Genomic DNA, 15,646 nt, shown 5'->3' with positions numbered 1-15,646 from the left:
GTCTCTCTGTATTGTTTACCAATTGTGATTCACTCTCTAATAAAATGACATAACTATGTGCTCTTGTGACTAAAACAGCAGACATTATTGTACTTTGTGAAGTCAAGACTAAACATTCATCTATAAATTTAACTGATGATCAGATTGTGTTTAATTGTGTTGAAATCAAAGTGACTTACATTTTTCAACCTTGGGTTGAACAAATATGGTTAAAAATCTGCATCCCAGGCATCCCTGTGACTTTTGCATGTGTTTATTACAGCCCCAATTCACCTATTAGAGATGAGTCATTGCTTGCTATTACAAAATCAATAAACCAACTAATCAACTTTTCAATGCATATGATAGTTACAGCAGATTTCAATTTACCAAATATAGCCTACAGTGTCTAAAAGTTGGAGGATTCTTTAAGTCTGAGACATAATTTTTTTGAGATGATTCTCTCCGTAGGTGTTTATATGAAAATAATTTGTGCCAGGTGGTTAACTTCAATACAAGATACCAAGCAAACCAGGAACCATCCCTCTTAGATTTACTTATAGTGGATGATATAGATGATGTTTTATCAGTTAAAGATTTACTACCACTTAGGCATAGTGATCAAATGTGCATCCTTAGTACACATCGTTTGCTTCCACATGGGAAACATAAATTTAAAAGACATGTGTTTGTGGACTAACTTAAAGTAACTAATGAATTAACAAACTCTGACTGGTCTTTCATTGTAAAACAAGATATTGGTAGTGCATGGAGTGAAATGAGATCTTTATTGCTAGAAGCAGTCGAAATACATAAAACAGTGATATTTGTGAAAAAAAAAAACAAGAACGCCTCAATTTATTTACCAAGATATATGCAAAGCTACCAAAAAAAGAAGAAGAGAACAGGGACAATTTACAAAGAATCTTTATGCCCAGATAAACTAGAAGAGTTCAAACAAGCTAGAAATCAGATATTCGACAAGAAAAGTAACTGCAGAATACAAAGATTTTTTGGCAACAGAGACAAAAGAAATATCCAAAAAAAAAAATTGTATATAGCATCAGAGAAAAAACCAGGTAGAAACTCAGTAACCCATTTAGCATATCAAGGTCAATTGATTACCAACTCTAAGAACATAGCAAATCTACTAAGTGAACAGTTCAAGTCACTATTCATAACCCCAGATGATAAAACTCTACCAGAAGAGCCTAATAACCAAATTGATAACCCTATGCCACCCCTTAGTCTTGATTCTGGGTTATTCTATAACCATTTAAAAAATTTGGATCAAAATAAGTCAACAGGCCCTGAAGGAATTTCCCCTTGACTTATGTAAGAAGCATGTTCAGTTTTTGCTGAACCACTAAATAAGCTATTCCAAAAATCACCAGACACCTGAGTAGTACCAGACGCTGGAGACTGGCACATATTACACCTATTCTCAAAAGGGGTATTTGGCTGAGAACTATATACCTATTAGTATAACATCAGCTGTGGGTAAAGTATTGGAAAGTCTTGTGTATTCAGCTAGAATTAAGCACCTTGATTATAATGAGCTACTTACCTCAAATCAGTATGGCTTTAGAAAGAGAAAATAAACTGAAACTAACCTCTAGATGCTTACGAATATGTAATTGAACTTATTGATTAAGGAGTGGTTATAGATGTGCTTCTTGACTTAGCCAAGGCATTTGATGAAGTGTGTCCCAAAAGACTGAAAATGAAGCTGCATGCTATTGGTATTAACTCAGTTGCAAACAACTGGATAATGGCCTTCTTGACAAATAGGAAGCAAGTGGTCAAGGTTCATTGTGATAGAGCCTAGCCTTTCTTTTCAAAAACTGCAGCATTCAACACTGGAGTTCCACAAGGTACTGTGGTTGGGCCAATGTTGTTCAATATCTATATTAATGATGCCCCACATGTTGTTCCAAATAAGCTGAGCCTAAATAAGCACAGACTACAGTAATGACCAGTCTGAGTGTAAATTTGCGCTATCTTGTGAAAAACTAGGTTCATGTATAGACAAAATTCGACACTTAGGCTTACCTTGCATTATAGCCAGTGACTTTAATTGTAATCTGTCAGAGCCGAATTCTCAAGCTTCACCGCGTGCAACACTAGTTAAGGGCTTATTTAGTGATTTCTTGTGTGTTTTAGATAAATCGTCCGATTTTACGTATGTTCACACGTCCTCGCGAACTTCCCACCTGGACCACGTTGTAGTAATGTCAGATTTGCGAGCGGATATAGTAAAGGTTGTGTTTGATTATCAGTTGTCTGATCATCTTCCGATAACTTGCTCTGTCGTTATGCCATCTTCTGGTCACCAAATCAAACCTCTTGCTCCTTCAGCACCTCGACACCATCGTAACTGGTCGAAAATTGATCAAGCCTTATTCATTGAGTTGGTAGATTCAGTCCTGAATAAAATCAGCATCCCAGTTCATCTCCTTCAGATGTCACTCCAGTTACCTCAAAAAGAGGTTTCGATTTGTTTAGATATATATTGTGCAGAAATCTGCCATGCTCTCCGCTTCACAGAAAAACAAGTTGTTCCTTTGCAACGAATTCGTAAAGGAATCATTCCCGGGTGATTGTCAAATCCAGATCTCGTCATTTCATGTAGTCAAGCAAAATTTTGGTTTTCAGTATGGAAAGAGTGCGGACGTCCGAATATGGGTCTTGTGAACAGCATACGGATTTTCACAAAGCAAAAGTTTTCTAAGGCCCTGGCTCGGCATCGGGAAAGTCTATTCAATCATTATTCTGCCCATGCCAAACAAGATAGAAATATGATCTTCAAGTTTGTCTCTGGTTCTGCAAAAAATTCTTCTTTACCATCCCCAGCCGACATCCCTGAAGATGAATGGTATGCCCATTACGAATCCGAGTTCTCTGCTCCTGACCCCTCCATCGAACAACCTTACGAGGCTGCCTTGGATCAGTTTCTATCTTCTCATCCCGATGAAGATTTTATCGTCAGTACCCGCTCTGTTGAAGATGCCATCTGTAGACTCAAATGGAAAGGCTCATCAGGCATTGACAAAGCTAGTGCGATCTACTTGAAATACGGAGGTATACTTCTCACGGCGCATCGCTCTCTGCTCATGCAGATGATTTTTTTTCAATGAATTGTTCCTGTCTCTTTCTGTATCGAAGATCTAACTCCCATTGCTAAAAGGGGAAAATCTGAAACTCAATGTACAGCATTCCGTCCGTTAGCTGTAGCTACGTCACTGTGCAAGCTCTTCGAGTTGCTGTTTATACAGGAACTCGAAAAAGTATGCTACACTCCTCAGCATCAGTTCGGCTTCAAGCGAGGAACTGGATGTTCTGATGCCTTAACAGTCGTTGCTAATGTCTTGATAGATGCCGAATCTTCTGGAGAGAGCATTTCTTTGGCAGGACACGATATTAGACGTGCTTTCGACTCTCTAATCCATGCTGCGATGCTTTTGAAGGCCAGGAAACGTGGGTTGAATCTAGCTGTCATTCATTCTCTCAGGAATCTGTATTCTAGATTACGGATCCGACTGAAGCTACCTCCTGACAAGGGTTTGACCCCGATTCCGCGAACCCGACTAGTTCCAGTCAAGAAAAGAGCGCGTCAAGGCGCAGTCACCTCTCCCAACCTTTTCAATAACTGTGTCCTTGATGCACAAGATCAATGTCCATCTTCGCTTATTCTGTCATCTGCTAACTTGTCTTTGGTATGTTACGCGGACGACATCCTGAATCTTAGCCGAACCCGTCAGCGGGCAATTGATATCTTCGAAATCCTTGAAGCCGAATATCTTAAAGTTGGACTTCAAAAGTTAGGTTAAAGTTAGGTTAGGTCGTCCTATTCAATTGGAAAACTAATTTTTTTGTTCCTACCATTGCCCTTGGTTCTAGCTCTGTCCAGCCAGTGGATCACCTCATTTATCTAGGTTTACCCATAGGTTCGCCTATCCGTCACACCCGAAAACTTCTCCTCGAACAGCTTAAACGACGAATTTCAGCGTCTTACGCTTCAGTTGTATCGTGCAAACTCCGATTCAACCGGCTGGTTCTAGCAAGCTTGTATAACACCATCGCTCTTCCTCACATTTATATGCCACGCCCTTCTGGGAACTTCTCACTAAAACTGACCAGAATATAATCAGAGCCATGTATTTTCGTTTTGCGAAGTATTTGCTTCGTCTACCTCCGTGGTATAGGAATTCGCATGTAATTGAAAATTTTAAAGTCGCAGACCCTGGCGTCGCCGTCGCTAGACGAATAGCGAAGCATAATAGAAAAATAAGCCGAAATATACACGAATGGTCCCATCTTCTCATTCAGTGAATCAGTGATTCGTTTTCTTTGTTGGTTCAGTTTGTTATAGTTTGTGTCTTCTTTTTTTTTCTTTTTTTTTTAAGTGCTCCGTCTTGTTGTATTTTTTTGACGGGTTTTTCAATAAATAAATAAATAAATATATGCTGATGATTCTAAAATAATTGGCCCAGTAAATGCAGACACCACCTTACAAGCTGATATTGTCTCTTTCTCTAAATAGGCAGAGAGTTGGCGCCTTGAACTAAATATCAAAAAGTGCAGAACTATGTATTTTAGGAAAACCAACCCTAGTCATCTGTACAATGTACATTCAACTAATGCACAACCCCAACCCATTTCAGCTGCAACTGAAGATAGAGATCTTGGGCTGATTATTGATAACAAGTTGAAATTCACATCCCATACAGGAATGATTGCTGGTAAAACATCACAAAGACTAGGGTTAATAAAACAGACAATCTCCTCCAGAGCTCCACAGACCATGCTAAAATTGTACAAAGCTCTTGTTCAGCCTGTCGTAGAATGTGGAATGACTGTTGCATCCCCTATCAACAAAGATGGTGTAGCTACCCTTGAATCCATTCAACAAAAGGCCACAAAATGTATAGAAGGGTGCAGAGGTCCGGGTTACCTGGCAAGATTACAAAACTTAAGTTACCTTCACTAGTTTATAGAAGACAGAGGGGAGACATGATTATGAATAAGAAATTATTAACCAGCAAAAACCCTCCTTCTTACCTCCAACTAGAAACTCTGCAGAGGACTAGAGGCCACTCATTGAAATTGTTCCAGAAGAGAGCCCAGACTCGTACAGTCTCTCGTACAGTCAATTCTTCTCCAAGAATTGTGTCATTCTGGAATTCTTTAACTGATGAGGCAGTAACAGCCCCTACCACCAATGCTTTCAAATCTGGAATTGATCATGGTTGGCTGAATGAACCATCGAAAACAAAATGAGATTCTGTCAATTGGAATCATTGCCATCACTCACCAACAACATCAAGGATTTACCTTCGTTGCTGGACAATGCAATTTAAGGTAAATGCATGACATTTACTGTGAGCACACATGCATCTTTTGCCCAGTTTACAAACATTCATATGTATATTTTGCACATCAGTGTTAGCACTATGAGGGAACTGTCTAATTTCATTTAAATCTGATTGTAAAGTCTTCAACAGCTACAAAAACTTTACAATATTTCTGCATTTGTTTTCTAACATTCTTGTCATAAACTTTTGCCATTTGAATCCAGAGTAGAATCTTCCAACATGGACCTTTTAATTCCCATTGGAGTTATTGAAGTTGTCAGACTTGATTTATCACCACTCTGATTTCCACCAATGGTTTTTACTTTCTTGTCACTCTTTATTCCCATTCGCATGGGCAACTACGGCATATCAAATTCCTAAAAAAGGCACATCAATTTCATTAAGGATCAGTGTTTGTCTGTGTGGTTCAAACTTGCTTTATTTTTAAATGGTTCATTGTGACTTTGTCTTGCCTTGGTTATTATTTATCAGCTCATTTCACTGACCACTATTAGCTTACTGGATTAATAATATTAGCAGAATGAATACATTGTACAACCAATAATCTTAAGGTTCTGAAACTGCTTGTTTAATCATCCATCATCTAACAAGCATCTAATCACTAAGATCTTTACAGTTCAAAGACTAAATGAAGATTGAAATAAATACGGTACTCTATTTAAATCCAAGAAATTTTATTAGCTTAAACTCTAATTTTAGTTTTAGTGATTGGTGCTATTATTATGTTCGCTCTACTCTTTGTTGAAATCCAATAATTTATATTAAGGTATGCTTTAATTCTATTTTCATTAGTTATTGCTATTATTATCCTTGCTCAACTCTTTGTTGAAATCCAAAAACCTTTATTAAGATGTATTCTAATTTTAGTTTCAGTTGTCAGTGCTATTGTGATGTTTACTCTACTTTTTTTGGAAATTCAAGAATTTACATCAGTTCATCAACAAGAAGAGTTATTTGTTGACACAACAAGAGGTCAAAGAATGAAAATACATTTTGATGTCACTTTCCCAAAGATATCCTGCTCTTGTAAGTAGCTTCTGATTATGTACCCTTTTAGTACTGTTGAATAACAAAAGGACCAAATAAAAACCACATAACTAATTCTTATATTCTATAGATGTATATATATATATATATATATATATATATATATATATATATATATATATATATATGTATATATGTATATATAGATAGATATAGTACCTGGGAGCTCAGGTTCCAGCACTTTGTATGCAGCAGGCTTGTATATATTTGACTATCTAATTATGCGTTAGCCTAATCATTGTGTTAGTTTTTAGTTTTAAGCCATGAGGTGTCAAATCAGTAATTTCAATTGAATTGAAAAATTCTGTTGCATCCATTTTATAGGATTTGTTTTCTCCTGGGATTTGTTGCGATTTTCACTGTTACTTTGCTTCAAACTGCAGATTTTGTTTACAATTTTATGTAATCATCCTTATCGCTTTTCTTCTAACCATAGATCTCCTTGTCAATCATTTTCAATTGGATATTTCATCTGGAAAAATAACACAAAATTTCACATTTTGGTAGATAGGAGCTTGAAACTTCAACACTAGTGTCCTCTGATATGTTGAATCTGATGGTGTGATTTTCATATTTGGATATTACTGGGGGAAATTCTTTTTGTTCTTATAATTTTAAAAGAGAAAAAAGAGCTATTTTGCCATGAAGATTGTTATATTTAATGTTAACTTGATAATATGTTATTGCTTGATAGTAATGTTAACTATATTTAATGTTAATGTCTTACCTAAATAACACAAGAGAACATATTTTTTAAATTCCTACTCCTTTTTCCTCTCAAGTTCGTTGTATTTAGTTGAAACTTTCAGAATTTGATCAGGCAATGAAAAAGTGCATAACGGTAAAAATTATAGGAATAAATACCAGTTTAATTGAAAATAGTAAAACAATTTTCAATTATTGGTTTAGAGAGAGTTGCAGGAAAAAATATAGAGGAAAATGAAAAAGTTTGTGATACCTTGGATGTGAAGGAAGATTTGTTTTGTGAGGAGGAATTAGCAACAGTACTAAAAGGATTAAAGAATAATAAGGCTCCAGGTGCTGATAGAGTGGTAAATGAGTTTCTTAAATATGGTGGCTCTGAGGTTAGAAATAAGTTATTGAAGATTATGAATATGATTTTTGAAAAAGTGGAAGTACCTAACGATTTTTAGGAAAACCTTAATTAAGCCACTTTATAAGAAAGGTGATAAAAGTGGGTGTGGTAATTATCGAGGCATTAGTCTGGTCTCTGTAGGTAGTAAATTACTTAGTAATATGATACTTTTTAGACTGAAAGATGCCGTAGACAAAGTTTTAAGAGAAGAACAATGTGGTTTTAGAAAAGGCAGAGGATGTGTTGACCAAATTTTCACTCTTAGGCTAATAATTGAGAAGTGCCTGAGTTGTTAAAGATCTTTGGTCCTTAGTTTTATCTATTATGAGTAAGTGTACGGTTATGTTGATAGAAGTGCTTTTCTAAATGTTTTATCACTGTATGTTGGGCCAGAAAAATACATTCAAGTAATCAGTGCTATGTGCGAGAATAACACAGTTGCAATTAAGGAAATAAGGTTAGCAGCTGATTTTATATTAAATCTGGAGTTAATCAGGATTCTGTTCTATCCCTCTTTATATGGATTATTTTGATTGACTTTGTCTTAAGGAGCACAAGAATGGCAATGGGAGACCACGGAATCAAATGGGGAGGAAAAAGTCTCCTGGACTTGGATTATGCTAATGATTTAAGCATCCTAGATGAAATTGTGAACAAAATGAATGAAGTTTTAGAGGTTTTGCGAGTTCAGGGTGCTAGAATTGGTTTGAAAATTAATGTTAGGAGGACTAAGTCACTAAGGCTAGGAATAAGTGAAGATGAAAAGGTTACGTTGGGTAATGAAAAGATTGATCAGGTGGGCAGCTTCACTTACCTTGGTAGTATTAGTAAAGATGGTGGGAGCAGTGAAGATGTTGATGTTAAAAGTAGAACAGCCAAGGCTCAGGGTGTTTTTTCACAGTTGAAAAAAGTCTGGAAGAATAGGAGGATAAGTCTGGTAACCAGGATTAGAATAGTAGAAGCTACAGTGATGACAGTGGTCGAATATGGCTCTGAATCATGGACGCTCTGAAAAGCGGATGAAGATTTGCTAGATGTTTTCCAGAGAAATTGCTTAAGGATTGTTCTGGGTACCCGGCTGACTGACCGTATTTCAAACAATAGGATATACGAAAAATAAGGCTCAATACCGCTCTCTAGGGCTATAACGAAAGAAAGGTTGAGGTGGTTAGGGCACGTTGTGTGGATGAAGGATGACAGATTGCCGAAGATTGTTCTTTTCGGCCAACCATCTAGGGCTAAATGGAAAGCAGGTTGTCTTTATCTGGGGTGGGAAGACGTCATAGAGAAAGCTTTAAAGGAAACGCGAGCCTCATGAGCGGGAGTAAATAGGGTCGATTTAAATAGATTTGTATGGGAGAGGGGCATGCATATATGTCTTGGCCTTATTCAGCTTGGTTCTGTAGTGAGTTGTTAGTAGTAGTAGTAGTAATACTGAATTTACCAACTGTCAGTTAACTAATTGATTTGAGTACTTCTTACCTTTCCTGAACACAAACAAACCATCATTTTTTAAAAACCAATATCAGCAAGTCACCTCCCATTTGAATTTGTAATGTCTATGTCGAAAAGGAAAACAAAGTACTTTTCTTTTTCAAAGAGATCATGGTAATGAACTTTAAGTAAGGAGCAATTCGGCCCAAGAGTAATGAACAATTTAAAAAAAAGAATTTTGATAACAATTGATGTTTCAAAAGAATTGACTTTTTATGGTGATTCTATACATATAAAATTCTTGAAGTTTAATGTTACTCATCAAAAGCTACGAGCCTGATATTATTTGCTTGATTTTTGAAAACGGGGGGAAAGACCCCCAAAAAGTCAAATAATCTTAATGAAAATCAAAATATCAGATTCGGCATATTCGAGAACCATACTGTAGAGGTTTTAAGCTCCTATCTACAAAATGTGGACTTCTTTAATTTTTGCCAGAAAAAAGACCACAGATGTTTGTTTATTTGCTGTTTTTTTCCCATGGGTGGTCATATCGAACCAACGGTCATAGAAAATCAGGAGAGGACTCATTCAGACATAACTTACAAGTTTTAGTGTCCTTTTTCAGCGGCTTAAAAGATTGTAGGGCAAATAGCCCTCTCCAATGCCCTTTTCCCCTCAAAGGCATCAGCTCACAGTTTTGAGATAGCCGTTTTGTTCTGCATAGTTGAAAAATCCAATAACTATGGCTTTGATGATTTCATGACCCTCTGCAACCCTTGGGGAAACGGATGTAAGTTATGCAGTTTGCCCATTGTTTGAATATAGTATTTGTTATTCGGAAATATAGATAATTTTTTCGGGGGTTAGTTTTCTTTGGGGAGGGGGATTTTACACGTGTAGAATTTTCCATTCATAGATTTTCCGACAAGATTTCAAAAACCCTTGAAAATTAAAAAAAAAGGTTTTCAAAAAAAAGTAAGGAGTAATATTAAAACTTAAAATGAGTAGAAACTAGTCTGTATGTGAGGAGGGCTGCCGATCCTCTTCCCCTCGGTCCTTGCGCTAAAATTTGACTTTTTCCCAATTCTTAAAGACGACCGTGAAACAGAAGGACCGTTGAATTAGATTAAGAAGCTTTTTAAAGCACAAAAAAAACTTTAGCTGAACGAACAAGGCATATGCGAGGAGACAACCCCCCTCATGTACGGAATAATTTCTGTTCATTTTAAGTTTTAATGTTGCTCTAAATATTGCTTCGAGTGATCTAACGAAGTCAACATTATATCAACATTTTGAAACCAAACGTTCGCCATGCTGACAGAGAATTAAATAAACGTCAAAATGTCTTGTCGTGTCGACAAAAATGCGAGTTCAAAAGCGTCTTAAGAATATTAGTAGAGGAGGGTATGATAAGACGGGACGTACATACGTGGCTACTTACGTAGGATGTAAGTAGGACGGGACGTAAGTAGGTGGACGGACGTAAGTAAGTAAGAAAGTACTTTCTTTGATGGCCCCGATTTCTTTGTATTTATGAAAGGCTGAGTATTAAAGTGAAGCATTTTGGTTTTTATTATTCTCACAGTACAAGTATTCGCAATAGCTTCATAAGTAGGTAAAGTGTTTCAGCAATAAACGAAAAAGATTCGAAAGTATGCAATTGTTTTCTTCATAAGACAGTGAGAAATTTTAAGTTTTCTCGTTTTTACAGTTGTTTTTCTTCTCAGTAATGACGTCTATTTTATGACCGAAATTATTTGAGAAAAAAATGTTCTGTTTAGTTTTATGAAAAGAGTCTTCATTGTGTTGCGGGAGCAACACTATGTTCCTTTATGCTGCCCATTTTAGTTGTTTCTTTGAGCCATGTTTCTGCTTTCGAGTGGAAAGCTCCCTTCAATCAGGCAAGCTAGCAGACAGTAGTTTCAAATTGAATTTAGAAGTTTTCTGAAAGGGCTTAATGTGTGTGATTGTTTCCTGGTTCCACTGCCAAACTATTTTCTTCGAACAATGAATAGTAAAATTTGAGGCCCAAAAAGAAGCATTTTGCCACGGGTTCGAAAGTATTATCGTCTACTTGTACTTTACAGTCGGTAATTTCCCTTAAGTTGGCTATTAGATCTTTTATCTTTGGGTCTGAGGCATAGGAACGGTGTCACTTGGGCGTCCAAAAATTTAATATTTCTCACAGCTAAAAAATGGTGGTCCCTCCTTCACCCCTGTCCTTTCAAATTCTCCAGATTTCTCTCATTTAATCTAGAGATTTCATGATGCTGGTAAGTCCAATATTAAACTACACTATCTCCGAATATAACTCAAATTTAATCATGTGGGTAAATATAAAATAAAACTTTTTCAAACGATTCTGACGATTCACAAAAATTTGGGGTCGGCGAAATGTTTTTTTTTTCGATTTTTAAATTGAAGATACAAAAAAGGTATTTTTAAAAATTTCGGGGGAGTGTTAAGAGCACCCTTTTCCCTCCCCTCCCCTCCTCTTATTGGTGCCTCTGTAAAAGTGGTTTTCCACTTTGTATTTATAGCAGACAGAGTCGACTTGAGATATAAAAACTAACAACTTGTTTGAAATTTACCACATGTTCTCAAAAATAGTTGCGAATATTGGCAAAGAAACATGAAACATAAACTTTTTATAGCTTTATTATTTAGAATATGCTTGATTTTTAGCTTGTATTGGGACCAATGATGTGTCTTTCCAGATTGTAACTTAAAAAGAAGTTTGTATGCTCAAACTTAAAATTTTGCGTTTACTTTGGGGTAGGGGGGGGGGGGGTATAATAGACTTTTGCACTATTTCGGGATATTGTGTGATGTATAACTTTATTAAGATATAATTCAATCCATTTTGTGCGAAAACCTAAAAAAGGATTATTCTCAGTTCTTTTTTTTTTAAGTCAGGAGTCAGGACACCCTTGAACCCCCTGAAATAGAACATATTCAGTCAGTCAGGTCTACTGAATGGCTGTGGTTAGAAGACATATAGCCTGGTGGGAGTGTCAAAATATTTGTGTCAAAGCATAAATTTTATTGTGTATGAGAGGAGTTTGTAAAGTCGAATATTGAATCATGCACAAGGAAAATTTTCCAGTGTGATTTCTATCTATACCTGATAATGTTTTTGGCTGCATTGCCCTTCTTTGAGAAATCAAGGGGGCTTTCGTAGCTAAGCTACTTTTCGTGCATGTCTCCAATCTGGATGGAAGTTTGATAAAAGTTGTATATTTCAAATTAGCATAAAATTATAGCAGCCTATGTTTGCCCTGCACTCTAACATTTGAACCCGTAGAGAATTAACAGGGTAGTATCTAGCGACTTCATTTTCGGGAAAAGTAGATAATCGATGTAATTAATGTAATGTAATGTAAATAAAGCTGAAATTTCTTTTAAAAAGAGAATTTAATAGTAGTAACCATCTATTGAATTCTGCTACTCCTATGTACCAAACAGGTTTTTCTGGTAGTCCTATTCTACAGGGGCATTACACCTTTCAAAGAGATTTACGCAATACCGGTCCTATGGGTGAACATTTCTACAGGTCATTACACCTTTGCCAAGATTAACGAGTATAACTTGATTGGTGATTAGGATTTGAATAAAAGGAATAGTTACAGCGGTCCTATAGGTAAACATTTCTACAGGGCATTACACTTTTTCAAAAGAGATTTACGCAATTTCTAGTTCAAGGTATATACATGTCTTTTTTTAGTGATAAACCTGTATTTTAAAACCAGCGCGTCTTGTTTCGAGTTTTAACGGACAAGTTTCTCTGACAAAATTTACAGACCAGATTTCTAGTTCATATATTTTTTGATAACTTGATAGGTGATTTGAATAAAAGGAATTCAAATATTTTGTCTATAAAATAGAAGCTAACTCAATTTGCGAAAAGATATTCCATTTGAACAACTCTGATCTGATTGAATTGTTGCCGACAATGAGATTTAATCACTGCTAAGCCTATTGTTATTGCAAAAGGGTTACCTAATTTACTTCTTAGTGTTAAATGACAGATTTCCAAATACGATCATTTTGAAAAGCAGACAAAAAAAAATTGGACACTATAATCAGAATTATTTGATTAACATTTAAAAAGGGTAATGAGATATGTGATCTGTATAATACACGGTAACCCTTCTCAGAATTGATAGGAGGCAAGATCAAAAAAGGGGTAATTAGTGATTGGAAAATTTTTTAATGCTTTTACAATCGGAGATGTTTGTTTAACATTTGCAAAAAAGGGGGTAATGGAATTTGCGAATTGGAGGAGATGTCGTGATTATGTACAGTATAATACACAGGTGATGTTTTGGAGGATTACCAAATTGGTGATTAAGACAGGTTTTGTCTAATTCTAGCCGAAATCTCAGAATTGATAGTAAGCAAGATAAAAAAAAGGGGTAATTAGTGATTAGATAACTTTTAAACGTGAAATCTCTGAATAAAATATTTTCGGATAAATTATTTAAAAGGTATTGTTTATTTTTTTTTAATGTATTTTATAGCTATTAGCAAAACGTCTATCATAAAGAGCAAGGTATTTCGGAGAGGGCAGCTCACTTCATATACGGGGTAATTTGCATTCATCTTAGTTTTTAATGATGTTTCTTTTTTGTTATTGCGAAAGGGTTACCAAATTGGTGATTAAGACGGGCTTTGTCTAATTCTAGCCGGAAACTCAGAATTGATTGGAGGCAAGATAAAAAAAGGGGTAATTAGTGATTAGATAACTTTTTAACGTGAAATCTCTGAATAAAATATTTTTGGAGAAATTATTTAAAAGGTATAGTTTATTTTTTTAATGTATTTTATAGCTATTAGCAAAACGTCTACCATAAAGAGCAAGGTATTTCGGAGAGGGCAGCTCGCTTCATATACAGGATAATTTGCATTCATCATAGTTTTTAATGATGTTCCTTTTTTGTTATTGCTAAAGGGTTACCAAATTGGTGATTAAGACGGGCTTTGTCTAATTCTAGCCGGAAACTCAGAATTGATAGGAGGCAAGATAAAAAAAGGGGTAATTAGTGATTGGATAACTTTTTAACGTGAAATCTCTGAATAAAATATTTTTGGAGAAATTATTTAAAAGGTATAGTTTATTTGTTTTAATGTTTTTTATAGCTATTAGCAAAACGTCTAGCATAAAGAGCAAGGTATTTCGGAGAGGGCAGCTCACTTCATATAAGGGGTAATTTGCATTCATCTTAGTTTTTAATTATGTTCCTTTTTTGTTATTGCGAAAGGGTTACCAAATTGGTGATTAAGACGGGCTTTGTCTAATTCTAGCCGGAAACTCAGAATTGATAGGAGGCAAGATAAAAAAAGGGGTAATTAGTGATCAGATAACTTTTTAACGTGAAATCTCTGAATAAAATATTTTTGGAGAAATTATTTAAAAGGTATAGTTTATTTTTTTTAATGTATTTTATAGCTATTAGAAAAACGTCTAGCATAAAGAGCAAGGTATTTCGGAGAGGGCAGCTCGCTTCATATACGGGATAATTTGCTTTCATCTTAGTTTTTAATGATGTTCCTATTTCTGTTATTGCGAAAAGTTTACCAATTCATTGATTAAGACGGGCTTTGTCTAATTCTAGCCAGAAACTCAGAATTGATAGGAGGCAAGATAAAAAAAGGAGCAAATAGTGAGTGGATAATTTTTTAACGTAAAATCTCTGAATAAAATATTTTTGGAAAAATTATTTAGAAGGTATTGTTTATATATTCTAAAGATAATGACGTATAACTCTCCAGAGCATGCACTTGACGATGGCGAAATAGGGTTAAAGTAATTAACAGTTACGATCGAGGATTCCCCTCTAGTCACTGAATTGCCTTATGTTCCTAGGTACCTTTCCAGGGCATGTACTTGACGATAGAGAAAAAGACAAGAAAAGAATTTTAATAATGGATAGCTCTACCTCTCCGACGTTTTCTGTATAAAACGCAAGTGGTGCTTGAACAGTGTTGTCAATTTAAGTCTGTTTGTGTTTCTTTGGGCTGTGTGTGTCTCTTTTGGTTGTGTGTCTCTTTGGGGTGTTTTAGTCTTTTTGATCTGTTTATGTTTCTTTGGGCTGTTTGAGTCTTTTTGGTCTGTGTTTGTCTCTTTGGGCAGTTTGAATCTTTATGGTCTGTGTGTGGGTCTCTTTTGGCTGTTTGTGTTGTTTTGGGCTTCGTCCTTCTGTTTGATGTGTACGTCTCTTTGGGCCGTGTACTTCTGTTTGAGCTATTTGTGTCTCTTTGGGTCGTGTACGTCTTTTTGAGCTGTCTGTGTCTCTTTGGGCTGTTTATGTCTCCTTGGAACTGTTTGTGTTTCTTTGGGCTGTGTGTGTCTCTTTGGACGGTGTGTCTGTTTTGAGTGTGTGAGTGTGTTTGGTCTGTAGATGTCTCTTTGAGCTGTTTGAGTCTTTTAGGTCTGTGTTTGTCTCTTTGAGTTGTGTTTCTCTTTGGGCTGTCTGTGTCTCTTCGAGCTGTTTGTGTCTCTTGAGGCTGTGTGTGTCTCTTTGGGCTGTCTGTGTCTCTTTGGGCTGTTTGAGTGTTTTTGGTCTGTTTGTGTTTCTCTTTGGTTTGTTTGAGTCTTTTTGGTCTGTGTTTTTCTCTTTGGTCTGTGTGTATTTCTTTGGGCTGTGTGTGTTTATGTGGACTTTTTGCGTCTCTTTGGGCTGTGTGTCTCGTTGGACTGTTTGAGTCTTTT

The 15,646-nt window shown here is 35.9% G+C and overlaps 1 protein-coding gene across 2 annotated transcripts in view; it reads left to right on the top strand.

Moving 5' to 3' along the window:
• Positions 1–15,646, top strand: part of LOC148951723 (endoplasmic reticulum-Golgi intermediate compartment protein 3) — a 107,227-nt gene that overhangs the window by 9,111 nt on the left and 82,470 nt on the right. For both annotated transcript variants that reach the window (XM_089089295.1, XM_089089294.1), the window contains exon 2: positions 6,222–6,380. In XM_089089295.1, the coding sequence (XP_088945421.1) occupies positions 6,222–6,380 (159 nt within the window). The remainder of the gene's footprint in view (positions 1–6,221; positions 6,381–15,646) is intronic.

Source organism: Artemia sp. Qi Xiang Cuo, chromosome 5 (genome assembly GCF_049724085.1).
Source record: "Artemia sp. Qi Xiang Cuo chromosome 5, ASM4972408v1, whole genome shotgun sequence".
Lineage (NCBI taxonomy): Eukaryota > Metazoa > Arthropoda > Branchiopoda > Anostraca > Artemiidae > Artemia > Artemia sp. Qi Xiang Cuo.
Note: the sequence above shows the minus strand (reverse complement) of the source record. Positions and strands in the feature narration are given on the sequence as shown.